Below are 25,579 nucleotides of genomic sequence, written 5' to 3'. Positions count from 1 at the left end.
TAGTGATTGGAAACAACCTCAATCTTCATCAATAGGAGACTGTTTAAATAAAGTATGTACATCCGTACAGTGGAACACTATACAGCCATTACAAAGAAGGGGGCGGTTCTGTGTATACTGGTATGGAAAAAATCTCAAGATATATTATTGAGTGAGAGAAGCAGGGAGCCGAAGAGTGTGCATAAAGGCTAACATGTAAGAAAATATTTATAAACACCTAACACAAGAAACTGGTTGCACTGGTGGGGACTGGGGGACAAGAACATAGATTTACTTATCCTTCAATGCTCCCCTTGAGCTTTTAAATTTAGTACGTTGTGCATGTATTACTATTTATAAAAATAAATAAAATTAAAATAAACTGTTGTGCTCCTGTCCAGGGGGAAAAATAATTTAGTTTAAAGAGGTCATTTAGGGCTTCCCTGGTGGTGCAGTGGTTGAGAATCTGTCTGCCAGAGCAGGGGACACGGGTTCGAGCCCTGGTCTGGGAAGATGCCACATGCTGCGGAGCAACTAAGCCCGTGCGTCACAACTACTGAGCCTGCACTCTAGAGCCCACAAGCCACGACTACTGAAGCCCACGCGTCTAGAGCTATGCTCCGCAACAAGAGAAGCCACTGCAATGAGAAACCCGTGCACTGCCAACGAAAAGTAGCCCCCACTCGCCACAATTAGAGAAAGCCCATGCACAGCAACGAAGACCCAACGCAGCCAAAAATAAATAAATTTATATTTTTTTAAAAAGAGGTTATTTATAGGGTTATGCACAATGCTGATTAATCCTGAGGGAATGAATGCTCCCAACCAGAAGTTTGTTTTTCTATGGCCCACCCTCCAACCTAGACAGACAGAAAGACAGACAGACAGACAGACACACACACACACACACACTCACACACACTTTAATCTCTTTTCATCTCACTCAGAATTCTAGGGCCATTTTGCTTTCTCGTCCTCCCAACTCTCCCCTTATCCAAAGTTGTTCTTTAAAAAGAAATCCAAAGTTAATTTACACTAAGGTCTAATAGACTGAGGATTGTTTAAAGTGTGACCCTCTTAGGATTATCTGAATTTATGTAGGAATCTGTATTCATACAATAGAATTAAGTTCTAAGATACTAATTCCAGATTTCAGACACTGAAAAGGGAAGGTATTTGGTGATATGGATTTTCCCTGGTAGAGACAAATAGTTTCACAGACAGTCTGGACTGGGGAGGATCAACCCTGTGCCTGTGTGTGTGTGCGTGTGTGTGTGTGTGTGAGTGTGTGTGTGTGTAAATAGATATGCACACACATTTGTATATATCCATATATACATTTCCATTTAGCTGTGCACATTGAATCTGTGTTCCAAGCATAGTTTTTAAGCTATATGGTATGCAACCTGCTTTTGATAAGGAATGAATCACTTAATACCAATACTTAGTCATCTTAATACTCAAATTTCCTCTACAAGCAATTTGCAAAGACAGCCTCTTCTAACTCTCTTGCAAAGAAGCTGGTTCCAGATCTGAAAACTGGAGTGTGTTTTGCTTGCCAATTAACAGCAAAGATTAGGCAGCTCTATGCAGCAACTGATTGGAAACTCAAGTCTGCTTCTGCAGTGGTAAGAAAAATGATCTCAGAAAGGAAGCAGCAGAGAGCTGATTAAGAAAACACCATTTTGATGTAAAATCAAAGAAACACAGAATGTTAGCGCTGGAGGGAAGATTATCCAGTCCAAGCCTTTCATTTTCCAGATGAGAAAACTGCCACTTTTTCAGCCTGCTAGAGCCATAAGTCGTCTGCCTCAGTCCAAGCTAATGGACTCAGAATATCTGCAATGCAGGGTTTCCATCTGTCTTTGTCTTTGTGGAAGTAGAATAGGTTTAGCACCAAGCCTGCTTCACAAATCACAAGGAAAGAAAGAAGATCCCGAATTCATCTATATGTCACATCTCTGATATGGAGATACATTTGCTGGTTGATTTTATTTTCTTCCTCCTAAATTCCCAGTAGCACCTAGAGAATCTATCTTGCCTGTTTATTACATGAATCAGTCATCCTTGACCTCTCAATCAGTTTCATCTGCGTGTCCTATAATCATAATCATTAACCAGTAAATTGGGCTCAGAGAGGGCCAGGTGTTGGAATTCAGCCAACCTCATAAATGGAACTGTGCCTACAACTCACCTCTCCTAGAAAGGAATGTGGGTGGTAGGAATGTAGATGGGTGGGTGGCAACAAGACCCCTTAGCTGGTGCCCCTAGGGAGCTGAGTGGAGAGACAGGAAGAGAATAGATAGTCGGATACAGATCAGGGTCTGTCGCAATGTATCTTGAAGCTGCATTGCAGAACTTTGGTGGGGGGTAGTGGGGAGGAGTTTCTGGATAATTCAAGCCCTTGCAAAGCAGGAAAGCCCACTGCAGAGACAGAAGCAGTCCACAGCAAACAGGCCACACACATACAATCACCACCTTTAAATGACGATACGGCCACAGGTCACTGTGTACCAAGTGTGGAAACAAGCAGGAGTGTCCTTTCCACCACACCTACCCTCACTGATGACCAAACCTGAGGTAATGCCATCGCCAGAAACCACAGTGATGCAGCACCCATTAACACACTTGTGTCGATGCTAGTATGTCAAGAGATCAAAATGTGTCCTGCAAAATGTAACCCCCAATGGTCACAGCATGACAGAAATACAGTTAACTAATCAGGCAGATTCATTTTGTACACTCTCCCTTCTTTCCACAGCAATATTGTCCCAGGGCTTCAGAACTCAAAATGTGATTTATTCTTAGCATTTGTCTTTCAAAGGGCCCCCCTCTGCTCACTTCTGCAGAGTCCAGGATGCCCTTTGACTGTGTGCTCAGATTGCACAAAGGACTGTGGGGAGGGAGTAAAACCCAGGAACAAAGCCCTTGATGGGGCCAGAGGTGAGGAAGGCACTGCTTCCCCTAATGTAAACTACTTGGTTCTCACCCCAGGTCTGCAGTCTGTGGGCAGTGATGCCTTCTGCTTGAGCTCTGCTTGAGCAATGAGCTTAACTGAGAAGAAAATACAGATTCTTTCTCCTAGGAAAAAATCCCAGAGAGAACTCTCAAATATAGGCCACACCCATGTGGATTTATAGCATCTACCATTACTTTTTACCTTCCCCAGACCATGACACTTAATCTGTTTATATAATTTCCCCTTCAAAACATTGAAGATTATCAGCATGCAGGAGATCTAGAGGGGGTCTTGACAAAGCCTCCACTTTACAAATGAGGATAAATATCCTGTAGAGATTAAGTAGCAGGAAGTGCCCATGTTTGTATACCTAGTCTCCCCCAAATCTCTAAATAGCCATCAATGATCTGAAAGCTACATGCAGTCCACCTCCAAACCAATATCAATTCTCAGCAAAGTTCTAAAGGAATTTAGGAGTTATGCCCCTACACAAATACACAGACCACTCCTTTGTGCGTGTGTGTGTGTGTGTGTGTGTGTGTGTGTGTGTGTGTTTAATTTAAATCTGAATCCAGAGATATGCCTGAGTCACTGAGTAGAAAACCCCCGGCTCAGGAAATATAGTAAGGAGCGAAGTGTTTGGGCCATCTTTTGGAAGAAGGGTTGATTCTGCTCCAGTGTTTGGGGGGATATACACATCTCTGGTAAACCTTCAGCTAAGCTAGGCTCTGCCACAGTTATCAGCTGTAATGTTATCTGAGTCCAAAGAACCCCACACACAAGAAGCCTCTGTTATTACAGACAAAGGTTACACACACTGCTCATGGCTGGATAAGCAGACATTTGCTCTGCTGTGTCCACGTATTTACACAGTCCTGAAGGATTACAGGCTGGAGCACAATTCTTGCCTATTTTTTAATAGTTAATATTTTCAGGATAAATCTCAGAGTTTCCCCAGGAGAGAAAAAGAAATAAGCTTGAAATGTAAAATTTAAAAGAAAAAAATTTGAACACCTAGGAAAGGAAAAGAACCTTGGGATGGCAATAGGAAAGTAGGAGAGTGAATTTCTGGCAAAGAGGAAAATTAGGTGATAAGAAGATGACTCATTAAGAGAGTGAAAATAAGAGCTTTCAACATATTTGGAAGGCAGTTGCTACTTAGTAAAGTAGATAGAGTACCTGCCAGAAAGTTTTCCAGTGAAATCATTCATTGGTTATTTTAATTAAAAATATGACTATCAACCAAAGAACCTGCGACTGTGGGCCATAAACGAAGTACTTACAGTGCATTACGCTGATTAATAAAAGGACTCTGATTAACCTTGCTGACTAGGGAATTCCATACCAAAGAGATGAGTATGATATTCTGCCTGTAACATTAATGAGCCAAGGCTCATGCATCTGAAGGAGAATCAAATGTGTGGTTGAAAAACCTTTGGAAACAGCTTTATGGATATTCACGTTTCCCGTATGGAGATCGCCTAGTGAGAACCAATATGAATAGCTTTGCATTTTCTTAGAGACCCACTTTCACTATAAATACTGTGCGCTTGGCTCATAACAAACTTTATATCATTGACATCCCTTGACTATTCAACTGCTAATTGCATTTGGCAGTTAAAAGTTGTTCGTGTATTTAACTTTTCTTCACTTCATTCCCATTTTAAAGTGGTCAGCTGGTAGATGTAATTTTGCTTACTTGTTTTTACTTTTCAGACCCATGTATCTGCCATTCTCTAGGAGATAATGCAAATGCCAACCGGAATGTTTCTTTTTTTTAAAGAATGGCTTTCTTTTTTTTTTAATTTTATTTTATTATTATTTGGCTGCGTCAGGTCTTAGTTGCAGCACGTGGGCTTCTCTCTAGTTGTGGCGCGAGGGCTCTATAGTGCGCGGGTTTCATTCCCCACGGCATGTAGGATCTTAGTTCCCCCACCAGGGATCAAACCTGCGTCCCCTGCATTGGAAGGTGGATTCTTAACCACTGGACCACCAGGGAAGTCCCAACCAGAATGTTTTTAATGTTTGCTTTACAAAGTGTGAGAGGAATATTTTTAATTGATAAAACATAATTTTATCTGAAGATTTGATTATGAAGTTTAAAATAACTTGAAAAACTAGAATGAGATGTCTCAAACTTTAAGAATCATTATTAGGTGCTGGGGCTAGGCAGGGCCTGCCATCTGAACCTGGATGCTGGCTTCTAAATCTGTTCTTTTTCTCACAGGTGAGAGAAGTTACTCAATGAGATGGGGAAGCAGAAGTGAATTTCCAGACACTTTGTTCTACCTTCCTCACAAAGTCCATATTTTATATTTGCTTTGGAGGTCAACTTTTGATTATTAGTGTACCATTTAGATTGTGGATTGGGGGTTGCAATGTTTAGATTCCAAGTTGATTTCTTCACCAACAGACTTCTGAGTTGCCTTTACAAAAAGTATAAACTTGCATTCATACTGGCTTAAACATACCATAATTAGGGGAGAAAATGTGGTCACTTTTAAAAATCCTATGTAAAATCCTATGTCCTAAAAGAAACAAAAATTATTTGGGATTAAACGTACCACTGTTGATCTTCCACAGGACAATCAAATGTTGAATACAGATTACATTACTAATTACACACGCAAATTTAAAGGTAGCATAGTATGTTCTAGATTTTGCACAATGTCTTGCTTAGTAAGCCAAAAATTACTAAAACCTGAAGATTCCCACACTTTAAAAGTAAATAGGTAATGTTCTATTTCTTCTTCTGGATGCTGGTTGCATATGTTTGTTTATTTTGTGAAAATTAATCAAGCTTCACACTTATGATTTGTGCACTTTTCTGTTGTAGAGCTTTTTAAAAGTGCTTAAAAAAATCAAAAACTAATGCATAGCAATTCAACAGCATTCAACATCCAAAAAGTCTGCTGTGATTTAATAAAGTCTCACGAAGTTTAATCTAGTCACATACCCTTCAAGGCCACAAAGAGTCTCATTCCTTAGAATTATTCAGAAAGGAACTAACTAATTCTGACTAACTAACGAACAAATGACCAGTGTAGCCTGCTCAGCTCTACACTAGTCCCCGGGAATTCCTCTGTGACTTAGAAATTGATATAACCACTTAGGTCTACTTTGCTTGGCTAGCAACTAGGACTCTATGCATCACTTCCATTCCTGACTAAAATAAAAAGTTTGATAATTAGGCTGGAAGCCATGTGAAAATATCTGAAGAAACTGAAGAAAATGAGGCTTCAATCTGGGATTAAGATTAAAGAGACAGATTCTTATACCCATATTCATATTAAACAGAGAGTAAGTGTATTTCTTTCTATATGCACACGTGTACGTGCACACACACACGCACACACACACACACGATTTCCTGCATAAACCCTGAAGATACGGCCACAAATCCTATCATTTCTTGCATTCATCCACCTGGCATGCATAAGAATGTTACCGTTCTCTTTTTTTTTCCCCCCAAATCCAGAGAGTGTAATTTGCTTTCTCCCTAATTGAAAGTCCCATCCACAGTCCTATGAAAACACTCATTTGCATGAATGAAAATTTAGCTCTGTGAAGACCATAGGGAGTCAGCTCATATTGACAGAAAGATTTTAAAATGCGTTTTTTTCTCGTTCAGGGATGATAACAACATTGGAAGCAAAAGAAACGGCACCCTTCTTCTCCAGAAACTGCCACTAAAACTTCCTTTCTCACAACCTCCGAACCTTTGCATGATCTATGCAGTTTGGCATGCTCAGATGAGAAAAGGCAGTCTTCACAACTCAGGGTCAAATAAATTACCTGCTGACTTGGACATAAGTTATTTTAAGCTAGGCACGAATATAAGTTTTAAAAAATACCTTAAAAATGTATTTAGCATTCAGGCAGTCTTTCACTGAACAAATCCATAAGATGAAAGTAATCTGATCATATAGTATACATTCTTTCTTAACAGAATCTCCATCAACCACTTTTTAAAAAACAGACCTCTTCTTTGTTTTCCAATCAAGATAGCAATGCCAATTTATAATAAAACCCTCAAGTAAAAATCATAAACACAGTAACTGGCCTCAACTATTCCATCCTTCCTTCAGAACTGATAGTAAATTAATGTAGAAATATATAACATTAGTATTCATTTCTGAAAATTGATGGTGCTGATGATTTATATACAAATGGAAAGTATTTTAAACATAAAAAAAAATGATCTCTCTTTCTCAGTGCTGTACACAAGACCTTATCATCTATTTTGTTTAAACAGAAGTGATGTTGAACATGGTGTTTGTTTGCAGTCCGCTTACCAGATGGCCTCGCTACTCAAATTTCCCATTAACTAGCTGATTTGGGAAATCAGAATCTGCGCACTTCTAATTTATTTCTGACTTATTAAGCATGGGTTCCAGAAAATCCCATGATAAAAAAAAAATTCAGTTCTAATTTTTGCTATCCTTAGTTCTTCATAAGGCAGATACTTCGTGTTAGGTAGATCTACAATTTTGATCTATCACTGTAGTCACGGAAAAAAGTTAACTTTTTGTCTTTTCTGGTTTCAGCTTTTCTGCCTGAACTGAAAACTCATTAAAATGACAAGGATCATAAAGGTGTATCACGGTACAGCCTTACCCATTTATTAACCCTTCAAATAGGGGCAAAAATCCTCTTTTTCCTCCAGGTGGATGTAGAGATGATATATCTTTAAGTAGCCCTGTTAACAGAGGGCTGGCAGTCTGTTCCCAAGCCAGTCATACTGTCTGGATTAGATCTCAGCAACCTGTTTAGCCATAATCTAGAGATGATTTCTTTATTCTATGTACTTATAAGAAGAAATAAAGTTAGAAATAGAAGAAAATTGCATTACTAAATATGATTATCCAGGATTTCAAATTCTAGGCACAGGGATACAGAAAGAAAAGAGAAGGAAAGTAAAGAGAAGAAAAAATATATTTATATATACATATACCAGCTCATTTTGTCTAGTTTAAAAAGAAGGAAAAGATTACATTAGAAATATTTTTTAGGTATATATTTAAAGAAATAATAAGAGCTACCAGTTTAGATTGGGTGACTAATGCTGTGCATTAAAAAAACAAATCCATTTTCTATCGATTTTACAATTACACCTATAATTTTTACCTTGTTTATAAGATGCCAAAACCAAATTCTCATCTTCAACTTCAAAAACTGTGTCCACATCTATTTCCCTCTGGATTAAAATGGCCTTCAATTTTCCGAAGTCATTTGACTTGAGAGCCTCAAGGAAATTTCTCTTAACTAACTTGGCAGCTGCAGATTTAGTGATAGGGGCAGCTGTGCCGTCCATCCTTCCTCTCCCTCTGGAAGCTTTGTTGTGATTTATCAGGAGAGCGGCACCAAGCTAACAGGCACATGCTAGAGAGCCCACAAACTGTCAGCTAATTTTATCCCAAAGTTATGCTGATCCGTTCTATTTATATAGGGATCATTTCAAACTTCAAAACATCCTTCTTGGCTGTCACTGCACTCTCAGGTCTTTTAAACTGGTTCTATACTAACTAATTCATTGAATAACAGAGTGTATCAATATGAAGGAAAACCCTCACAATACATTTCAGAGAATGAAATGTCACTATTATTTCTTATACAATCAAAGTAATAATGTAAGATTTAAAAGCTCTTAACTTTTTTTTTTTTTTTTCCTCAGTAAAAACATCTGGTGATCTGGTGCCCAACTGGAGATCCAATGTCTTGCTCTGATTAACCAATAGCCACAAATGAAAATTTGCTACAGTTGCTAATACATGTGCTTCTGAAAACCTATAAAATAATTCTGTAATAAGAGCCTGCAAAATCAAGCATGGTCATACACATTTGAAAACAAACAGGTTATCAAGTGACTTAGACTTGAAAAACGTCAACATCATGAAAGAAAGCAGGGTAGAGTGATGGTGGTAGGGGACTATTTTAGGTAAAAAGAGACTAAAGAGACAAAACAGCTAAATGCAATGACTGAGTAAACTTTATTTAATCTTGTATTTTAAAAAATCAGTTAGAAAAGACTATATTGGTACAGTTGTGGAAATATGAATATGGACTAGATATTACTTGATAATATAGAGTTATTGTTAATTTTTTAAGGTGTGGTAAAAGTATTGTGGTTATGTAGAATAATATTCTTATTCTTAAGGGGTAAATTGTCATGATGCCTAAAGCTTCTTTTCAAATAATTCAGAAATACAAAAATAAATGTGTATATATATGTATATATATATACGTGTATAGATATGTGAGTGAGTGTGTGTGTGTGTGTGTGTAAACAGAGACAGAGAGAGAAAGCAAATGAGGCAAAAAATTAAAAGTTGGCAAATCTAATGAGGGATTTACAGATGACCATGATATTATTTTTTCAGCTTTTCTGTAAGTTTGTAATTTTCCAAGAGAGGAAAATACTCAATTTTTAAATGTACAAATCATTACAAATTAGAAAAATTGTGATAGTAAATGTTAATTTGAACATAAAGAAATTACACTTTATATATTGTCTGTGGGAGTCAGAACTGGTGCAAACTTTCTGCAGAATAATTAGCAACATGAATTTTAAAAAACTAAAAATGATAATAGTATTCAATTCTTAGAATTTACATAAGCATATAGACATGGATGCAAATCGTAACATAGTATTTTAACTTATTTCATTGATGTGTAACACAAATACAAGAAAGTAGAAAGTGACAAGTCATAAGTATACGGCTTGTCCAATTTTTACAAAGTGAACACACCCCTGTAACCAACCCCCAGGTCGAACCACAGAGTAGTTCAGGTACACTTGAAACCCCCTTTATGTCACTTTCCAATCCAAACACTCATCTGACCCCCAATGACAACGATTATCTTGACTTCTAATACTGTAGATTAACTTTGTTTTTTAATGTTTAAGATTTTTGTTAATATTCTTAATTTTAAATCTTCAAGAAGATAAAATTTCAAGCTTAACATAGTGTAACGTATTTGTCCTGAAATAACAGATGGATAAATGAATACAAATGTACATATGGATGATTATATTGTTAACAATAGTAAAAAACATGGAAGCAATCTAAGTGACTGACAGTAAAAAATTTGATAAACAAATGATGTCATATCCATCTAATGAAACACCCTTCAGTCACTATGACTAGGTAGATATATACTGATTGTAAAATATCTATGAGATAAGTAATTTATAAAATAGTATATGTAGTATAAATATTCTTTAAAAATATCTATACTTATATAATGTACAAATATATATGTATATATTTACATAATTTGTATCTATCTATATAATGTATAAATATGTGTACTAAATGCACACGTAGGAAGAAAATTCTGTACGCATGCATCAATTCCCAAATATCATCAGCTTTTATCTCCGAGTGCTAAGATTACATCTGATTTCTTCTTTATCTCTTTCTTATTTTCTGAAGTCATCTACAATGAGCACAACTTACATTTGTGATAAAAATGTATTTCTGCACTGAACGTATTAATAACGATAACTTGGTAACGCAGCATAAGCACAGAATTGTAGATTCCATAAAGTAAGGAACTAAATCATTCTCCTGCCCTCAGTGCCCAGTATGAACGAATAAATGAATAATGAATGAATAAAGAATTATTCATTGATTATTTACGTCCTTAGCACTATGCTTGGTTGAGAATAAGATACTGTTCCTTTTATGTCCACATGTGTGACTCAAATATAGCAATTATTGATTAATACGTTTTGTCCATTTTTGACAAACCTAAGACAAAGAAAAGCATTCCCGGTAGAGGAAACAGAGACAAAGAGGAGTTTTACTTCACTGGAGGATAATTAGTCCTGGAAAAGATAACCAAAATTCACACTACCTAAAATTAAGACTGAATTTCACAGTTGGGGGGTGGGGGTGGGCTTCTCTTAATTCATCTTGAAAGAGAAAAGCAAAAATTATAGGGAACATATTTTCATCTAATATTTAACTTGTAGGTTGACAGTTACTTGTATAATTCATAGAACCACAAAATACAATGTTTACTATTTTCGGAGAAAGATATTTAATTCTTCTGATTCAATTTCATAATAACATGAAGCAATGTACTTTACCTTTTGAATGGTTTCTGTCAAACTAATATATAAAAAGAATCATATTTACAAACGTACTCAAGAGCTTCAACAGACTTGCCAAGGGCCTTTCTTCATCCTTTGATATTCCAATAACATACAAACTCAATGGCTGGAGTTCCCTCTAAAACACCAATCAAATCCTCATGCTCTCAAACTTTTCTTATTCAATTATTATCAGAAATAACACTGACAAATTGCCATTAGTAAATGGTTTTGTATGTGATTTGGGCAGTTCTCCAACGTTTTCATCAATCTCATGAAATCTTAGCTGATTTACAAAATTTGCAATTTCACTTTGCGATGGACATCAGAAAACCCAAGTGAGATATAGACCCAACAGTCAAGGGTATGTTCTCATATTTGAGTTTGCCACCTTGTGACCTGAGGGACTAAGATAATGGGTAATCAGTTAATAGGCTCCATAATTCTTAACAGTAATAAAGTTTTTAATCTAACCTTACCATTCCAAATTTTACATTTTCTGCTTTCAAGGATAAACAATAAGTTGAGAGGGAGGGAGGCAAATACCAATGAATATTGAAAAGAAAATATCAGATAATACATAATTAAATCTCACATTGTGGTTCACAAAGCAATTCATTCCATTATTGGAAAGTTAAAGTCAGAGCTTCTTTGTTATATTGAGTCAAAATCTGCCTATTCATAATTTCTTCCCGTTAAGTCTAATTATGAACATGCAATTATACATTTACAATTATACTCTTTCTAACATTTGAAAATAGCATTCTCTCTCATTAATCACTTTTTTTCCTCAGGTAGTGTCAACTGTTCCTCATTTGGGGTGATTTTCAGAATTCTCTTGTCCTGCCTGTTCTCTTCCGGATCCTCTTTAGTTGATTGATAAATGCCCCTCTTAAATTTTGGTGCCTAACATGGAACATAATATTCCTAGAGGGAGCTGAAAACAAAGGATTCTGATGGATGACACCAGGGACACTCTATTTTTGTTGAAATTGTATTGGGATTCTTAGAGGGCACTTTGCAAGCTTGCCTCGTGTTACAGTTGTAATTCCTTCAACAAATACCTACTCAGAACCTTCAATATGCCAGACACTTATTCAGAGCACTGCAGTGGACAACAACAAAAATCCCTGCCCATGTGGAATTAAGCTAATGGATTTAAGTAGTAATGAAGTCCCCAGATCTTTCCAATCTCCTGTACACTAGAAACTGTCACAAAGTTGTAATTCACTGAATTTCATACAGAAATAATATAGTTTGTTTATATGCAATTAATTGATCTGGTCCCCCTTATGGGTTTTCTACATAACTTAGTGGCAAAGGGAAGGACAACTTAATTTTAGTCCAACCGGATATGCTTAGTCTGATCCAAATATTTAGCAGTCTCTTTAGGTAAATCCTCAGTCTCTTTGGATAAAAGTCTCTATCTTTGAGAATTTTGAATTTCCCTCTAATATGGTCATTTCTAATATGGATTTCCCTCTGAAAATATGGGATATGTATAGGGGCAATACTAATTCAAAATACTAGTTCAATATACTAATACTTAGCATCCAGAATCAATTAGAAGAGAATTTAGCCATAAATAACCAGTATGGCTAGACCAGTGTACACCAGGTGAAGATCAGTCAGGGGTAGGAATGCAGCTTATATGACCTCATGAGAGGAGAGGCAGTCCTAAGATGAACTCATTGTCCTCTAGACCCTCCCTGATCTTCATAGCAGAGTGGCTCCTCTAAATTGGTCTTGTCTGGGTGTATTCAGGTTTCTGGCGTCCACCACTGGAGAACGTGATCCTGGTCATTTGCCTCCAATCTTGATGTCCTCAAATACCACAGCCTCTGGCTATGTTAGTCCAATGTATGCTCTGAAACTCTGTGTCCTCTCTCCAGGCACACTGCCACTCTCTCACACTTCATACAGAGACCATGAAGAACCAGCAGCTTTCTATAGCCACCTTCTTGCCATCTTTCTGGGGCCAGAATGGACATGGACCTAAGCTGAGGGCTGGGGTTCTCCAGGGGGTCTACATTCTCCCTGATGCTGAGCCACTGATCTCAGCATCTTCAGACCTCCTCAGGCATATCTTGTTACCAAGTCCCCTCCCCTCTCCATGGCTCCACCAACGTTCAACTCTGAAACAAGTGTGTGACTAGGGATGAGAATGTGGCATCTAACCCCTCAATCAACCTATATCTCTTCTCATAATCCCTCAAGACTTCCAGCCTTCCTGACTAACAGGGTCCAGTTTTAGACTTCTTACTTCCCTTTAACTTTTTCTTTGTCTCCCTAGGTCGGCAAGCTTGTTGACCTCCCTCCATAGGTGGAAGAGCTGTTATCTTTACATTGTGGAAGAAACTTTGGATCCTGAATCCTTTGAGCATGGTTCTTGATATATTAAAGAAGGAGATACAATAATTTAGAAAAAAAATCCTCATTTTCTTAAAGCCTGATTTTCACAACTATTGCATTTCTAAAAGTCAGCACTGAGATTTAAACCTTATCAAAGGCCAATATATCCTAGGGTGTTCTCATACTTTCTTTCCTTGGGTTGATAAACATCAAGACTTGGCCCTGAAGGCTGAAGGCTACAAAGTACACGATTTAAGAATGAAAATTAAAAGCACTGATTTAATGTTTGGAAACAAATTTCTAATTTTGACCTAAAGAAAGGACTTTAAGTTTTCCCACAGAAGCTATTTCGGTCCCATCTCATAACTTTAAAAATAAATAAATGTAAATTCTGCAGAATATTTTGAGAAAACAAAGCAAATTTCCATGAAGAAATGTAGAAAATTGAGAAAGTCATCTGGATTATTGTGCTAAAAAATCAATTATTGACCAATTTATCTGAGCGGCAGAGGATAAAACTAAGAGATTATTATTTGCACTTACAAAACAAATAGCAGCTTAATTAAAATGCCCCTCAAGGTCATTCTAATATATAGGAAGTAACGTGACCAATGCTAATAAAACACATTTGAGAGCTTTCCGCACTATCCAGACCACTGCTTCGAGCCACCATCTCTCTAGGCCTCAGGAGGCAGAATTACACAGAGACTATATTTCACTCTGTCTATTCAGGCCCGTCAGAAATTCCTGTCTCCTCTGATCTTAAAAATAAAAACTCCCCATCCCGTAAGAAGAGTTTTTTTTATTAGTGTTTCACAACATGCTCAGGACAGTGTCCTCTCCGCTCGGAGCAAAGTGAAGAACCTGCTAACAAGGTGATGATATTGTGCAAGGGGCCTGGAAGACCCTCCTGTACTCTCTGAGGACCTACAGGGGAGGCAGCAGGCACAGACGCCCGGCTGCTTGTGCTCTTGATGTCTGTGTACAACATAATCTGACCACTTGGAGTAGCTTCTCTGAAACACAAATAGCTCCTTGGTCCCTGAAGGCATTTAAACATGAATTTGATGCTACTAAGCCAGCAACTACCTATCAAAAGGCAACCACAGAGAAGAAATCAGAAGCCAAGGCTTCTAAGATATACCTACAGAAACCAAAACTTCTGTGAAAACAGAACCCCTTGGGCCTCCCCGACTTTCGTAGGCAGATGAATTAGGATGTCCTTGCCATCAGCCCACAGAAATCGTTGCTAAGGTGGTCTGAAATCTTTTTCTTCTTAGCTGCTATACTTAAGTCTACCATGTAGCATCTTACTGATTACATGTCATCTTGTTTTATTTGTTATTGTGTCATATATGTTAGTGTTAATGTTTTATATAAAGATTGCTTTTGGTTATAGGTAACACCAACAACTGAAACTGACAAATAATAAAAAAGATTTATCAGTTTACAGAATGGACAATTCCAATTAAAGCATGGGTTTCAGGAGAGCTCTGATCCAGGGATTTATAAAGTCATCAGGGCACTTTCAGGTTGCTGGTACTGTTAGTGGTATAATTACAATTGTCATCATTATTTCTAGTTTACAGATTAGGAAAACTAAGAACGCAAAGACTGTAAGTGAATTATACAAGGTTAAATGACAAATAAGTGACAGATACAAGATTCAAGCCTACTCCTTGAGACTCCAAGCCAATGTTGCTATTGGAGCAAAGGCTTTTTATAGAGTTTTGTGAGGCACTGTATTATGATCACTGAGTAACCTAGGAAAAAATCTGCTTAATTTACCTCTTCATTCAATAAACATTGATTAGGAACTTACTATGGGCCAAGCACTATAATAGTCATCTTTTGCTACATAACAAGTAACCCCAAAATGCATGACCTTAAAGCAATAATAATCACTTATTATCTCGCACGGTTTCTGTGGGTCAGGAATTCAGACAGGACACTATGGGAAAGGGAAAGGCTTGTCTCTGCTACATGATATTTGAGTCCTCTGCTGAAAGACTCAAAGGCTAGGTGTTAAAAGACCCCCTTTCAAAACAGTTTGGTCACTTAGCTAACAAGTTGGTGCAGGCAGTTTGGTTCCCGTCCATGTACTCCACGGGGCTGCTTGAACGTCCTCATGACATGGCAGCTGGCTTCCCCCAGAATGAAGAACCCGTGAGAGGAAGTTGGAAGCTGCAATGCCTTTTATTACCTGACTTAGGAAGTCATACACCACCACTTCCACCATATTCTTTTGGCCACACTGAGCTGCCCTGATTTGATGTGAGATGAAGATAAAAGAAAGGCATGGGGGACTTCCCTGGTGGCCTAGTGGTTAGGATTCGGGCTTTCACTTCAGGGGCCCGGGTTATATCCCTGGTCAGGGAAGATCCCACAAGCCACACAGTGTGGCCAAAAAAAAGGAAAAGAAAAAGAAAAAGAAAGGCATGAATACCAGGAAATGAGAGTCATTGGGGGTTCATCTTAGCCACTGCTGGGGCTCTTCTTAAGTACCGTAAACACATGAAGAAAATCCCTACATTTATGGAGCTTGTGTACTAGTGAAGGGATCATAGGGGAATCAGACAATTAAAAAAACAGTAAAAAACATAGTTTGTCAGGTGGTAATACATGCCATAGAGAAAAATAAACTAGGGAAAGTCTAGGATCCCAGCCAGCCCATAAGTCACCCATGTACAGATCAGAAAAATGTATGTTCCTTTGGGCCAATAAGTGAAAAAAAGCATCCTCCACTTCCAGGCTAGTCCTGGGAAGGTGTTATGGCCTTGGAAAGCACGGCAATTTCAAATATATGATCAGAGAAGTCCTCACTTTCCCTGAGCAAAAACTTGAAAGAAGTGTGAGAGCAAGGCATGCTGATATCTAGGGGAAGAGCTTTCTAGGTCACGGGAGCAGGAGATGCTAGTGCCCCGAGATAAGGAAAAGGAGGTGACCCTAAAAGGCCATCCTCATTCAGATACCTCTACCTCTTTTCAGGTATTTTTGAAGCTCAATAAAGCTTAACAGTGGAACTGATGTATGTCATTTATTTCATTTCTTATACTTCTTGAACCCAAGTCCAATTCTCTAAGTTAAGCCTAGAACAGCATTTTTGTATTTGCTGTGTGTCTGGCCTGGTAGTAAATTCTCAAAAATGGCTTATCATTGATGATGGTTTTATATTTTCCATAAATAAACAGAAAAATACACACTTCATTTTATTTGTGGATATTCAGTATTGAAGTGGAGCAAACCCAAAAAATTTTCAAACTATATTAGGGTTTCAATTCTCTGTTCTCCAAGGTCCCTATATCACCCTTCATGTTGGGGCATGGCAGACGATTTATAACAGAGACCTCGCAAACTAGTACCATTACAGCTATACTTCTGTAACAATGCAGATCAAGTCTGTGTGCTAAGCATACTATTTCAGAAGAACAATTTCCATGGTTGAAAGAATCAAACCAAACAATGTATAAAAATGTGATTTGTACATTGTAAAGCATTCCAGAAGCATTACAGGATTACTGTTGCTGCCGTTCATGTCAGTGAGAGCTAACAGAACATCACAACTCTCCTGAGAAAGAAAACCCTCCTGAGTAGCTCCTGGGGTTACTGTAAAAGAGCACTGGACTGGGAAACCCAGTTGTGCTCCCAGCTCTGGTGATAATTAGCTGTGTGTTTCAAATAATTCAAAATACCTCTCAACGACTCAGTTTCCTCTAAATCAAAATGAGACCTACTAGACCCACTCCTCAGCCTTTCGGTTTTTTTTTCTCTCATTGAATTCGGGGTCTCCTGGATATTGGCAAAGCTTGACAGTGTTTTACAAGGGCAGAAGTCCGTGCCCCATTCTCTGAATGGACTGCCCATTGCCCTTGCCCGCAGAGAGGGTCAGTTTCTGTCTTCAACCAGTTGGGGGCGCTGGAAGAACTCTTAAAACCGTCTCAATTCTAAAGTTCTTGGTGGAATTACAAACTGGAAGCGTGTGTTTAGCATAAAATCTGTTTTTAAAAATCCGACAAATCACTGAAATGATTGCTTTGTAAGCAATAGGGCTCAAAATCCTTCTCAAGCACATCTTCGCTTAGAACTCTATTTGTGGCCTCATATCCTTCTCTTTGGAATGCTGAAGCCATTCTTTAGCCACTACTACACACTTGGAATTAATATCAGCGAACAAACCAGCTGTCTTCCATGGGAGAGTATTTAGACTGAATTTGTAGTGCATCACTCTGAGCTTTTCTAGAGCTTCCTGGTCGCTGGCACCATGTTACATTGTTCTCTTTCATTTGCTCCCTTAATGAGTGGTGGGTGACAGAATGGCTGGATTGACACAGGCAATAACCAAGCTCTGGTCCACCTGAATTTTGACAGACTACTTTTAATGTCATCGTTGACTGTGAAAGACAAGGTTTCTTGAGATAAAACATCCCTGCGCACACAGGGGGGCACTGACTCTGTGCTCCAGGTCTCCTAGCAACTGGCCTGCATTTACATGCCCTTCCAGCATGGTTCAAACGCCCAGCGCAGCTTGTATTTCCATCCCTCACCCTGTTACACACTTCACAAAATCAGCTCGAGGGAATCACTTACCACAATTTTGTCTCATCAGAACATATGCAGCATTTGCATCCTCTTTTTAATTTTGACAAATTTACAAAGGAAGAGGGAAGAAAACTGCCCTTCCCTTTCAGGTGATAAAGACATCAGACTGTTCTGACTTGTCTTTTCTAACATTCTGGAACGTCCGTGAAGACCTACAGCTCTCAGAAGCCAGGAAGCTGTTTACCAATTGCAAAGATTCCTCAACTTTATTTTATGTTTGTGGAGATACTAAGCTGTGAATGCCCACAAAATGCATGAAAGCTGTTGGTGCTGGAGTGCTGCTGAACATAACACATAATCTCTGGGTTCTTACAGAGAAAACTTTGCATGATGAGTCATGCAGACAAAGCTTCAGTTACAGGAAAACCATAGGAACATAATCTACCTAAAGAAAAACAGCATTCTTGCTTTTTTCAAGAACTTATTTACTTGTCAAGTAGAATCACAGAACTTTAAACTAGAAAACAGTTTTGACTTAAGTGTATCAAACCTACTTACTTAAGGAAAAAAAGTACTGAGACCAGATAGCTTGTGTGACTTACTCAAGATTCCACAGTTAATCAGTAGCAAGGTGGAGACTCAGACTCAGGGTCAAGCTTCATACTTTAGCTTTTGATGCTGCCTCCCTACAGCTCTCGTTTTATACCTCCTCTCCCCGAATGGACTTAGCAGTGTGAAGAAAAACTAGGCAGCCACTTTAGTGCACACGAGAAAGTTATCCCACTCTCTTTAAAGTGGATAAATTTATGAAAACTTTACAAATTTGTAAAACAAGCAGTGTTCAATTATTATTCTATATAGGTGATATTCTGTTGTGGTCGCTATGTATTCAGGGGATTCAAAAGCTGACACACAGTTCATCCTTTGGCAGGTATTTAAGAATGCTCTCTTAGAAAGAAATCCACAAATATAGCTTCTAACAACAAAGCACGTTTAAAAGCTGCAAACATTTTTCTGGAGAGAGAATTAAAGGCATGCTGTGAGTTGTCATTTATGTACTGTTTTTAACACACCAGGCCACATGATGGCAGTGTTACTCGGTAAATGAACCTGGAAAAACAACTGCAGTATCCCCTGGGGAAAAAAAAATATATACGCCAATGCAGATAAAACTTGATCCAGATTAAATCACAAATATGGGTTAAAAATTTGGGGGGTTTATCCACTTAAACCATATCTTTTATGATCATATTTTCCTACAATGAATTTCTCTGTTCAGAATTTGCCATGGGTCTATGATGTTATAGAATGAATTTCAAGATGTGAGTGGCTAGCAAATACATAAATATAAGTTAAACGTTGTTTGGAGGGGGAGGGCGGTTGTCGGTCTACTGTTTGTTTTCACTGCGACGGTATTAAGAAGAGCACTTAAAATAATAAACTAAATATGTTTTGTACCATGTGTCTTTAGATTCTTTCCAGACGGTTATTGTCTTATGAGTCTCTGTCTTTGGGTGTGGGAAAGCAAGGCAAGCTTGCTTCTCATGCTCAGAATTTTCCTCTTAGGCTGAAAATATTCCCTATAAGACAAGAAGGAGATTTCCTGAGTCTCTTCTAAAAAGGCGTGAAGCCACAGATGGAGGTGAAAGCAGCAGCTACTGTCAGTCAAGGCCCCAGGCAAGACTGTGAAATCAAAGATTTGTTCCCGTTTCCCAGCCCCGGTCCTTTCTAGTGTCTCTTAGGCTGCCCCTTGATAGCGCCAGGGGGTAAAAGAGCTAGGCTTGTCCTCCAGATCTTTCTTCTATTTCTTGATCCTTCCTAGGTGGACTTTGTATTTGAAACACGGGTTGTGAACTTTCTATAAATCTTACAAGAATGAACGTCAGTTACCTGCAAGGGAATATCTGGGGACAGGCATGCAGTATACACCTAACTCATACAGCTAACAGACTTGGCCGGAAGCTGTCAGATGACTCTCTGGCCTTCACTGGCAGTCCTGCCACCGCATACCACAATTCAACAACTATTGACAGAGTTATTATTTATGTGTCTGACACTCTGGTAGGAGTGGCAGCAGGATGAGTAGGAGGATGCAGCCCCCGATCTCAAGAACTTATAGTAGAATCAAAGAAATGAGAAATACAGACTACACAACAGGGCAGAAGAGAATATACTGTGAGAGTATTATGGAAGGAAGAGCTCACACCTTCTGACTGAAGGCTCAAGAAAGATTTCATAGAGGAAGAAGTGATATTTGACATAGGATTTTGATAGAAACCGAAAAACATCAGGTGTTTGGTTACACTGTGGCACCACCTAGGAATGCGCTCTCCCCTAAAATCTCCACTCACTGAAGGCCCTTCCCAGTCTTAACCTATGTCAACTATCCCTCATGGCAGGGAGTGAGGGCATAGGGAGAGAATGGTAATCCAATTTTACTAAAATAAAAAGAATCTCAACCGGAGAAATAGAAGATAACACTGGACAGCTGATTTGGGTCTATAACTATAGGAGGCCTTGAATGCAAATAGAGCAGTTCATGTTAAACCCCACCAATAATGGGAATCACTGAGGAATGCCAATACTCTGGGTTGTAATTTTACGTCCAAATTCTGTATCCAGCTGGGCATAGGGAGAACTATGTAAGAAAAGATAGTCATTAAATATAACTGATGACTTATTCTATTCTATCGGCAGCCTGAATTATGATAAGGGTTCTCAAACTTTAAGGTACTTCAGAATCATCTGGAAAGCTTGTTACATTGCAGACTGCTGGGCCCCAACTCTCAAAGTTCTGATTAAGTTTGGGTGAGACCTGAGAATTTGTTCAGTGCCAATGCTGCTGGTCTGGGGACCACACTTAAAGAACAATTAGTTTATGGGCTCTATAGAATATTTGCCAGGTTAGAGAAAGCTACCTCGTCCTAAGGATCATACCACAAAAATACCTCCTAAGCCCTTCCCTGATTATGGTTTCTATATTTCAGTGATTGGGAACATCAGATAATTTTTATCTTAACCACATGCCTGTTCTGAATTAAAAAAAAAAATTGCTGTTGAAAACATGGTATGCATATAATATAAAAATGAGTTTTTAGAATTTGTTTTATTTCCATCACAGACCTCATTGACTTGAAACTGTATGTTAAGTGATCACAACCAGCTATTGGGGGCTACAGTAACTTAGAATGTTGAAAGAAATATACAAAAACAAAGACCCAAGAAAAGAAATTTAAATGATAATGAGTGAGATGACTGACTATCCCATCTGATAAATTTTATTTCTTTAAAATATCAAAACATTACCTCTTAAACGATTATTATTGTTTCCAGTTTTTTTCTAGTTTTTCACTAGCATAAATAATGCTATAATAAACATTTTGTAAAAAAAAAATCAAAACATATAAGATATTATTAAGTGCTATAGTCTATGTATATCCTATTTTTATATTTTGGCCAAAAAAACAGAGAAAAATACAAATGGCCGTTTATATATATAAACGGCTGGGGTAATCATTCAATTGAATAGCCAAGAAAAGCTAATGGGCTATACAGTTCAGGACACGTATGCTCTTGGGGGACTAACGTGAGGTCAGGAAATGGTATCAACCTGATCATGTGATGTACAGTCTGGGCCCTATCTGTTATAGGTATGCCTCTGCTTTTAGCAAATACCACACATAAAAAGCCAGCTTTACAGAAAAGGTCAGGATTCATTGAAAAATCCTGGAAGGAGTCTTTGAGATAATTTATGGCTTTATTTTACAGTTGCTGAAGGTGAAGTATAAAGCGGAAATGTGTCCAAAGCCACCCAGTTTCTTCTTTCTATCCCGCATCCCATCTAACCTGATAGTCAGTGAGTAAACACCTTCCCTTCTCTGATTTCCCGCACCCTTCGCTTCCACCAGCCCTTGAGTCTCTTACTATTGTTCCCCATCTGTTGGCTCTGTCTCTCCAACAATGATTGCAAATGCCTCAAAAACAGGAGCCGCTTCTTCATCCCTCTCCTGAATTCCCTATGGATACATTAAGGGGCTGATTATTCCATTTATTAAAAAAGAAGAAACCTCCAAATTACAAAAGCATTCACAATAGGATCTGTATTCTATAGGCTCTTTCAGGTTGCAAGAGCAATGGAGACCAATCGTGCTTCCCTCATTAATGGGGGTTTATTGTGAGGACAAACAGGACGCAGACTCAGCAGCTGCACACACAGCCGGCCCCACCAGGAACTCCTCACTGCCTGTTATTGTCCTGCATGAACCTGTAGCTCCTACGGCCGAGGCCGCACAGCTGCTCTCCTGACTTAACTGCTTACCCTCTCTGTACCTCGGGTCCTTCACCTTTAAAATGGAGATCATCATAATACCTACCTCGTTAGCTTGTTGGGAGGATTAACTGGGTTGACATATGTAAAGCTCTTACAAGGGTATCTGGGGCATAGTAAATGCTAGAAGATGTTGGCCATCACTATTAATTCAGCCCCTCCCCAATATCTCCTTGAATATGAGGGTTCTGGCTCCTCTGAAAGATACAGGCACAAAATTCCCTTTTTGTCTTCTCTGAGAAGTTGGCTTTTCCCCCCCACATAGTTTCTGCTCACTGGTATCATTACTGCCCTGGTGCAGAGAATCAGCTCACTGCCCTTCACTTCAGAAAAGGCCTCAGGAGCGACTGATTCCATGGAAACTCGCCACTGGTGAGCAATCATTTATTCTAGTGCCAGACTGCGGGAGGATTGAGAGAGGAAATGGAGGATTTATCAGATTAGCTTCCCTGTACTGAGGCAGTTTGAATTTTCTCTACAAGTTTTGGCAAATCTTGACTTAACTATAGCATGGCTAAATTCTACAAACACTGTGAGGTGGGAAATAGAGATTCCCAGAAGGACCTGAGCTGAAATTGTAGAGTTGGACTTGTGTGAGGCTGCAGGAGCACTGCTTGGGGCTGGCTGCAAATCTCGCTGAGGTGCTAACGTTTTATCATTCTGCAAAGAGGCTCTCTTGTAGTTAGCCCCGCTATTGAATCTGGAGTCTGTCCTGAGCCTTATTTGCTCAAGGCTATGCACATGGACCTAGGCAGAACATCCTTAAAGCCCCTATTAGTGAGAGCTGACTGCTTTCCCCTGTGAAGACAAGCACTACATGGCAGTAAAATGCAAATCCACTAACAGGCAACTGCAGATTTATAGCACTGCAGTTCCAGAGGAATCACAGGAAATAGAACCTTGTCTCTCCTGGAAAATCGGAGCTACAAACTTCTCCAGATTGCTCAGGACTCCACACAGGAATGGCTACATAATTTGCAAGGCCCAGTGCAAAGTGAAAATATGGGATCTCCTGTTTAGAAATTACTATGACTTTCAAGATGGTGACAGTAGAGGATTAATACAAGTGCTGGATCTTTCAGAGCACAGGGCCCTGGGCAACTGCCCAAGTCACATGCCTATGAAGCTAGATCTGATTCCAGGTGTCATTGAAAAATGGCACTTATGGTTTAAACACATCATATGGCCTATGGGGAGAGAATATGAGTGCAGGGGTCAACCTTGTTTCCCCACCTCCTGCAGCCCTGGGGACAACCACCCCATCAGATGGGGGTAGAATCAAAACGGACCGCATTGCTGAGCCCCGCCTAGTTTTACTAGTGATATTGTGTCATGCTCCCACCACCACACACCACACACCACCCTTTGCTGTGAGTCTGAGGACACTCACACTCCCCCTCTGGTCCTTGTGGTTTCTGCTTTGCATTCAGTAAGAGATCGAGTAGCACAGTGCTTGAAAGTACAGACTCCGTACCATTGCTAGTTGTGAAACCTTGGGCAAGTTATTTAATCTTTCTGTGCCTCAGTTTCTTCATGTATAAAAATGTGGATAACAGTAGTAGCTGTCTAAGAAAGCAAAATATGTTAGCACACATAAAATACTTAGAATTGTCCTGGGTACACAGTAAATGTTCTACGGTATTAGCTGTTACTAACCTGCCACCCTTGTCCCAACTGAAATCTTCTGTTGCTACCATCACTGTCCTCTGGACTCCTGAAGTTCATGTTGGGGGTTGGGGCATTCCTCCACTGAGGCAAGAGGGTACTGGGCCAGGACTTCAAATTCATTACAGGCCAAAAATTCAGACATTTGTCTATATTTCCAAATGAGGTTAGATACATATGTTCACAGAGATACACTAACAACATTGGAGGGCCTCTGTTCCTCCTACAAAAGTAATTGCTAAGTGTAAATATTTTAAGTTCAGTACAACCCTACTTTGGCATGTCTTCATTTTTAAGTATACCGGAGGCTGTGGAAATAGAGGGGGCCTCCTCAGCGTATCAAGGGTCCTTGACACTGCCACTCCTGACCTTCCTCCTCTTTCCAGTAGTTAGAAAGGCAGGAACTGGAATCCACATTGTTTTGCAAATGAGAAAGCCCACAGGAAAGAGAAGGGAAAATAACATGGTCCCTGAAGCAGGAGCTCTGGGGATCAAAACTGACTCAAGGGTTTCCCTGGTGGCGCAGTGGTTGAGAATCTGCCTGCCAGTGCAGGGGACACGGGTTTGAGCCCTGGTCTGGGAGGATCCCACATGCCGCAGAGCAACTAAGCCCGTGAGCCACAACTACTGAGCCTGCGCGTCTGGAGCCTGTGCTCCGTAACGGGAGAGGCCACGACAGTGAGAGGCCCGTGCACCGCGATGAAGAGTAGCCTCCGCTCGCCGCAACTGGAGAAAGCCCTCGCACAGAAACGAAGACCCAACACAGCCAAAAATAAATAAATAAATAAATAAATATTAAAAAAAAAAGACTCAAACTCCGGCCCTGTTTTCTGTGAGGCCAGCCATGTTCGTTGAAGGGAGCATCTGTTTTTCTGTAGAATGGATTAAATGTACCTTCTTCCCTAAGTCACAGGGCTGCTGGCATTCGGGCAGGATAGATACTTCAGAAAACACAGTAAGAATGGAGCCAAAGGGGAAAGGAAAAAAGGAGACATTTCAAAGAGGTCATCAAGAACCAAGTCACTCTGGTATCAATGATGGCTGAAAATGGAAATATGGCATAAAATAGGAGTTGACTTTAAAGCTCTAGAAGAAAACAAACAAAAGGTTGAGCTTACTTTGTAAACAGGGTCATATACTATGAGTTATGTGTGAATTTCTTTCTCTTGTTTGGTGATAGATTAGAAAGGAATTTTAAATAAAACATAAATATCTTTCCTAATTGGGGGGGTGGAGAGGGAAGAAAACCCTACCTTTAGTTTCAAGTGAATTAATGGATGGGGAAGTGCGAAAATTATCATCAGCCTTTCTTCTTACCGTCAGTCACCACAGCTGCAATGCCTGTCCACACAGCAAACAAGAAATGAGAAAGCAGCTGCCGATGCAGCCTCTGCAAGGCTTTACTGTCCTCCTGGCGGCGCAGGGGTAGACAGGGAATCTTGAGCAAATCTGTGTACTCTCTGCTTGGTAGATAAAAAGAGAATTTTATTGCACAAGGTTTATAAATGTGGCCCTTGCTACATGTGTTTGTTCATTTTTAAAAAATTTTAATGGAAAAACAGTATTTTATTTGCTTAGATCTATGCATTTTAAGAGTCTTAAAAATAAGCATAAAAGAGCTTTTACTGCAACATAAAGATCAAAGAGAGTCGATTTCCTC

At 39.2% G+C, this 25,579-nt stretch overlaps 1 protein-coding gene across 2 annotated transcripts in view; it reads right to left on the bottom strand.

Moving 5' to 3' along the window:
• ASB4 (ankyrin repeat and SOCS box containing 4) overlaps positions 1 to 25,579 on the bottom strand; it is a 118,518-nt gene that overhangs the window by 55,079 nt on the left and 37,860 nt on the right. Inside the window, exon 4 of one of the 2 annotated variants that reach the window (XM_059933882.1) lies at positions 25,237 to 25,379. In XM_059933882.1, the coding sequence (XP_059789865.1) occupies positions 25,237 to 25,379 (143 nt within the window). Of the gene's footprint in view, positions 1 to 8,065; positions 8,305 to 25,236; positions 25,380 to 25,579 lie in introns of those variants that run through there. The other variant, XM_059933881.1, reaches the window with a different exon arrangement.

Source organism: Balaenoptera ricei, chromosome 9 (assembly GCF_028023285.1).
Source record: "Balaenoptera ricei isolate mBalRic1 chromosome 9, mBalRic1.hap2, whole genome shotgun sequence".
Classification (NCBI taxonomy): Eukaryota; Metazoa; Chordata; class Mammalia; order Artiodactyla; family Balaenopteridae; genus Balaenoptera; species Balaenoptera ricei.
Note: the sequence above shows the minus strand (reverse complement) of the source record. Positions and strands in the feature narration are given on the sequence as shown.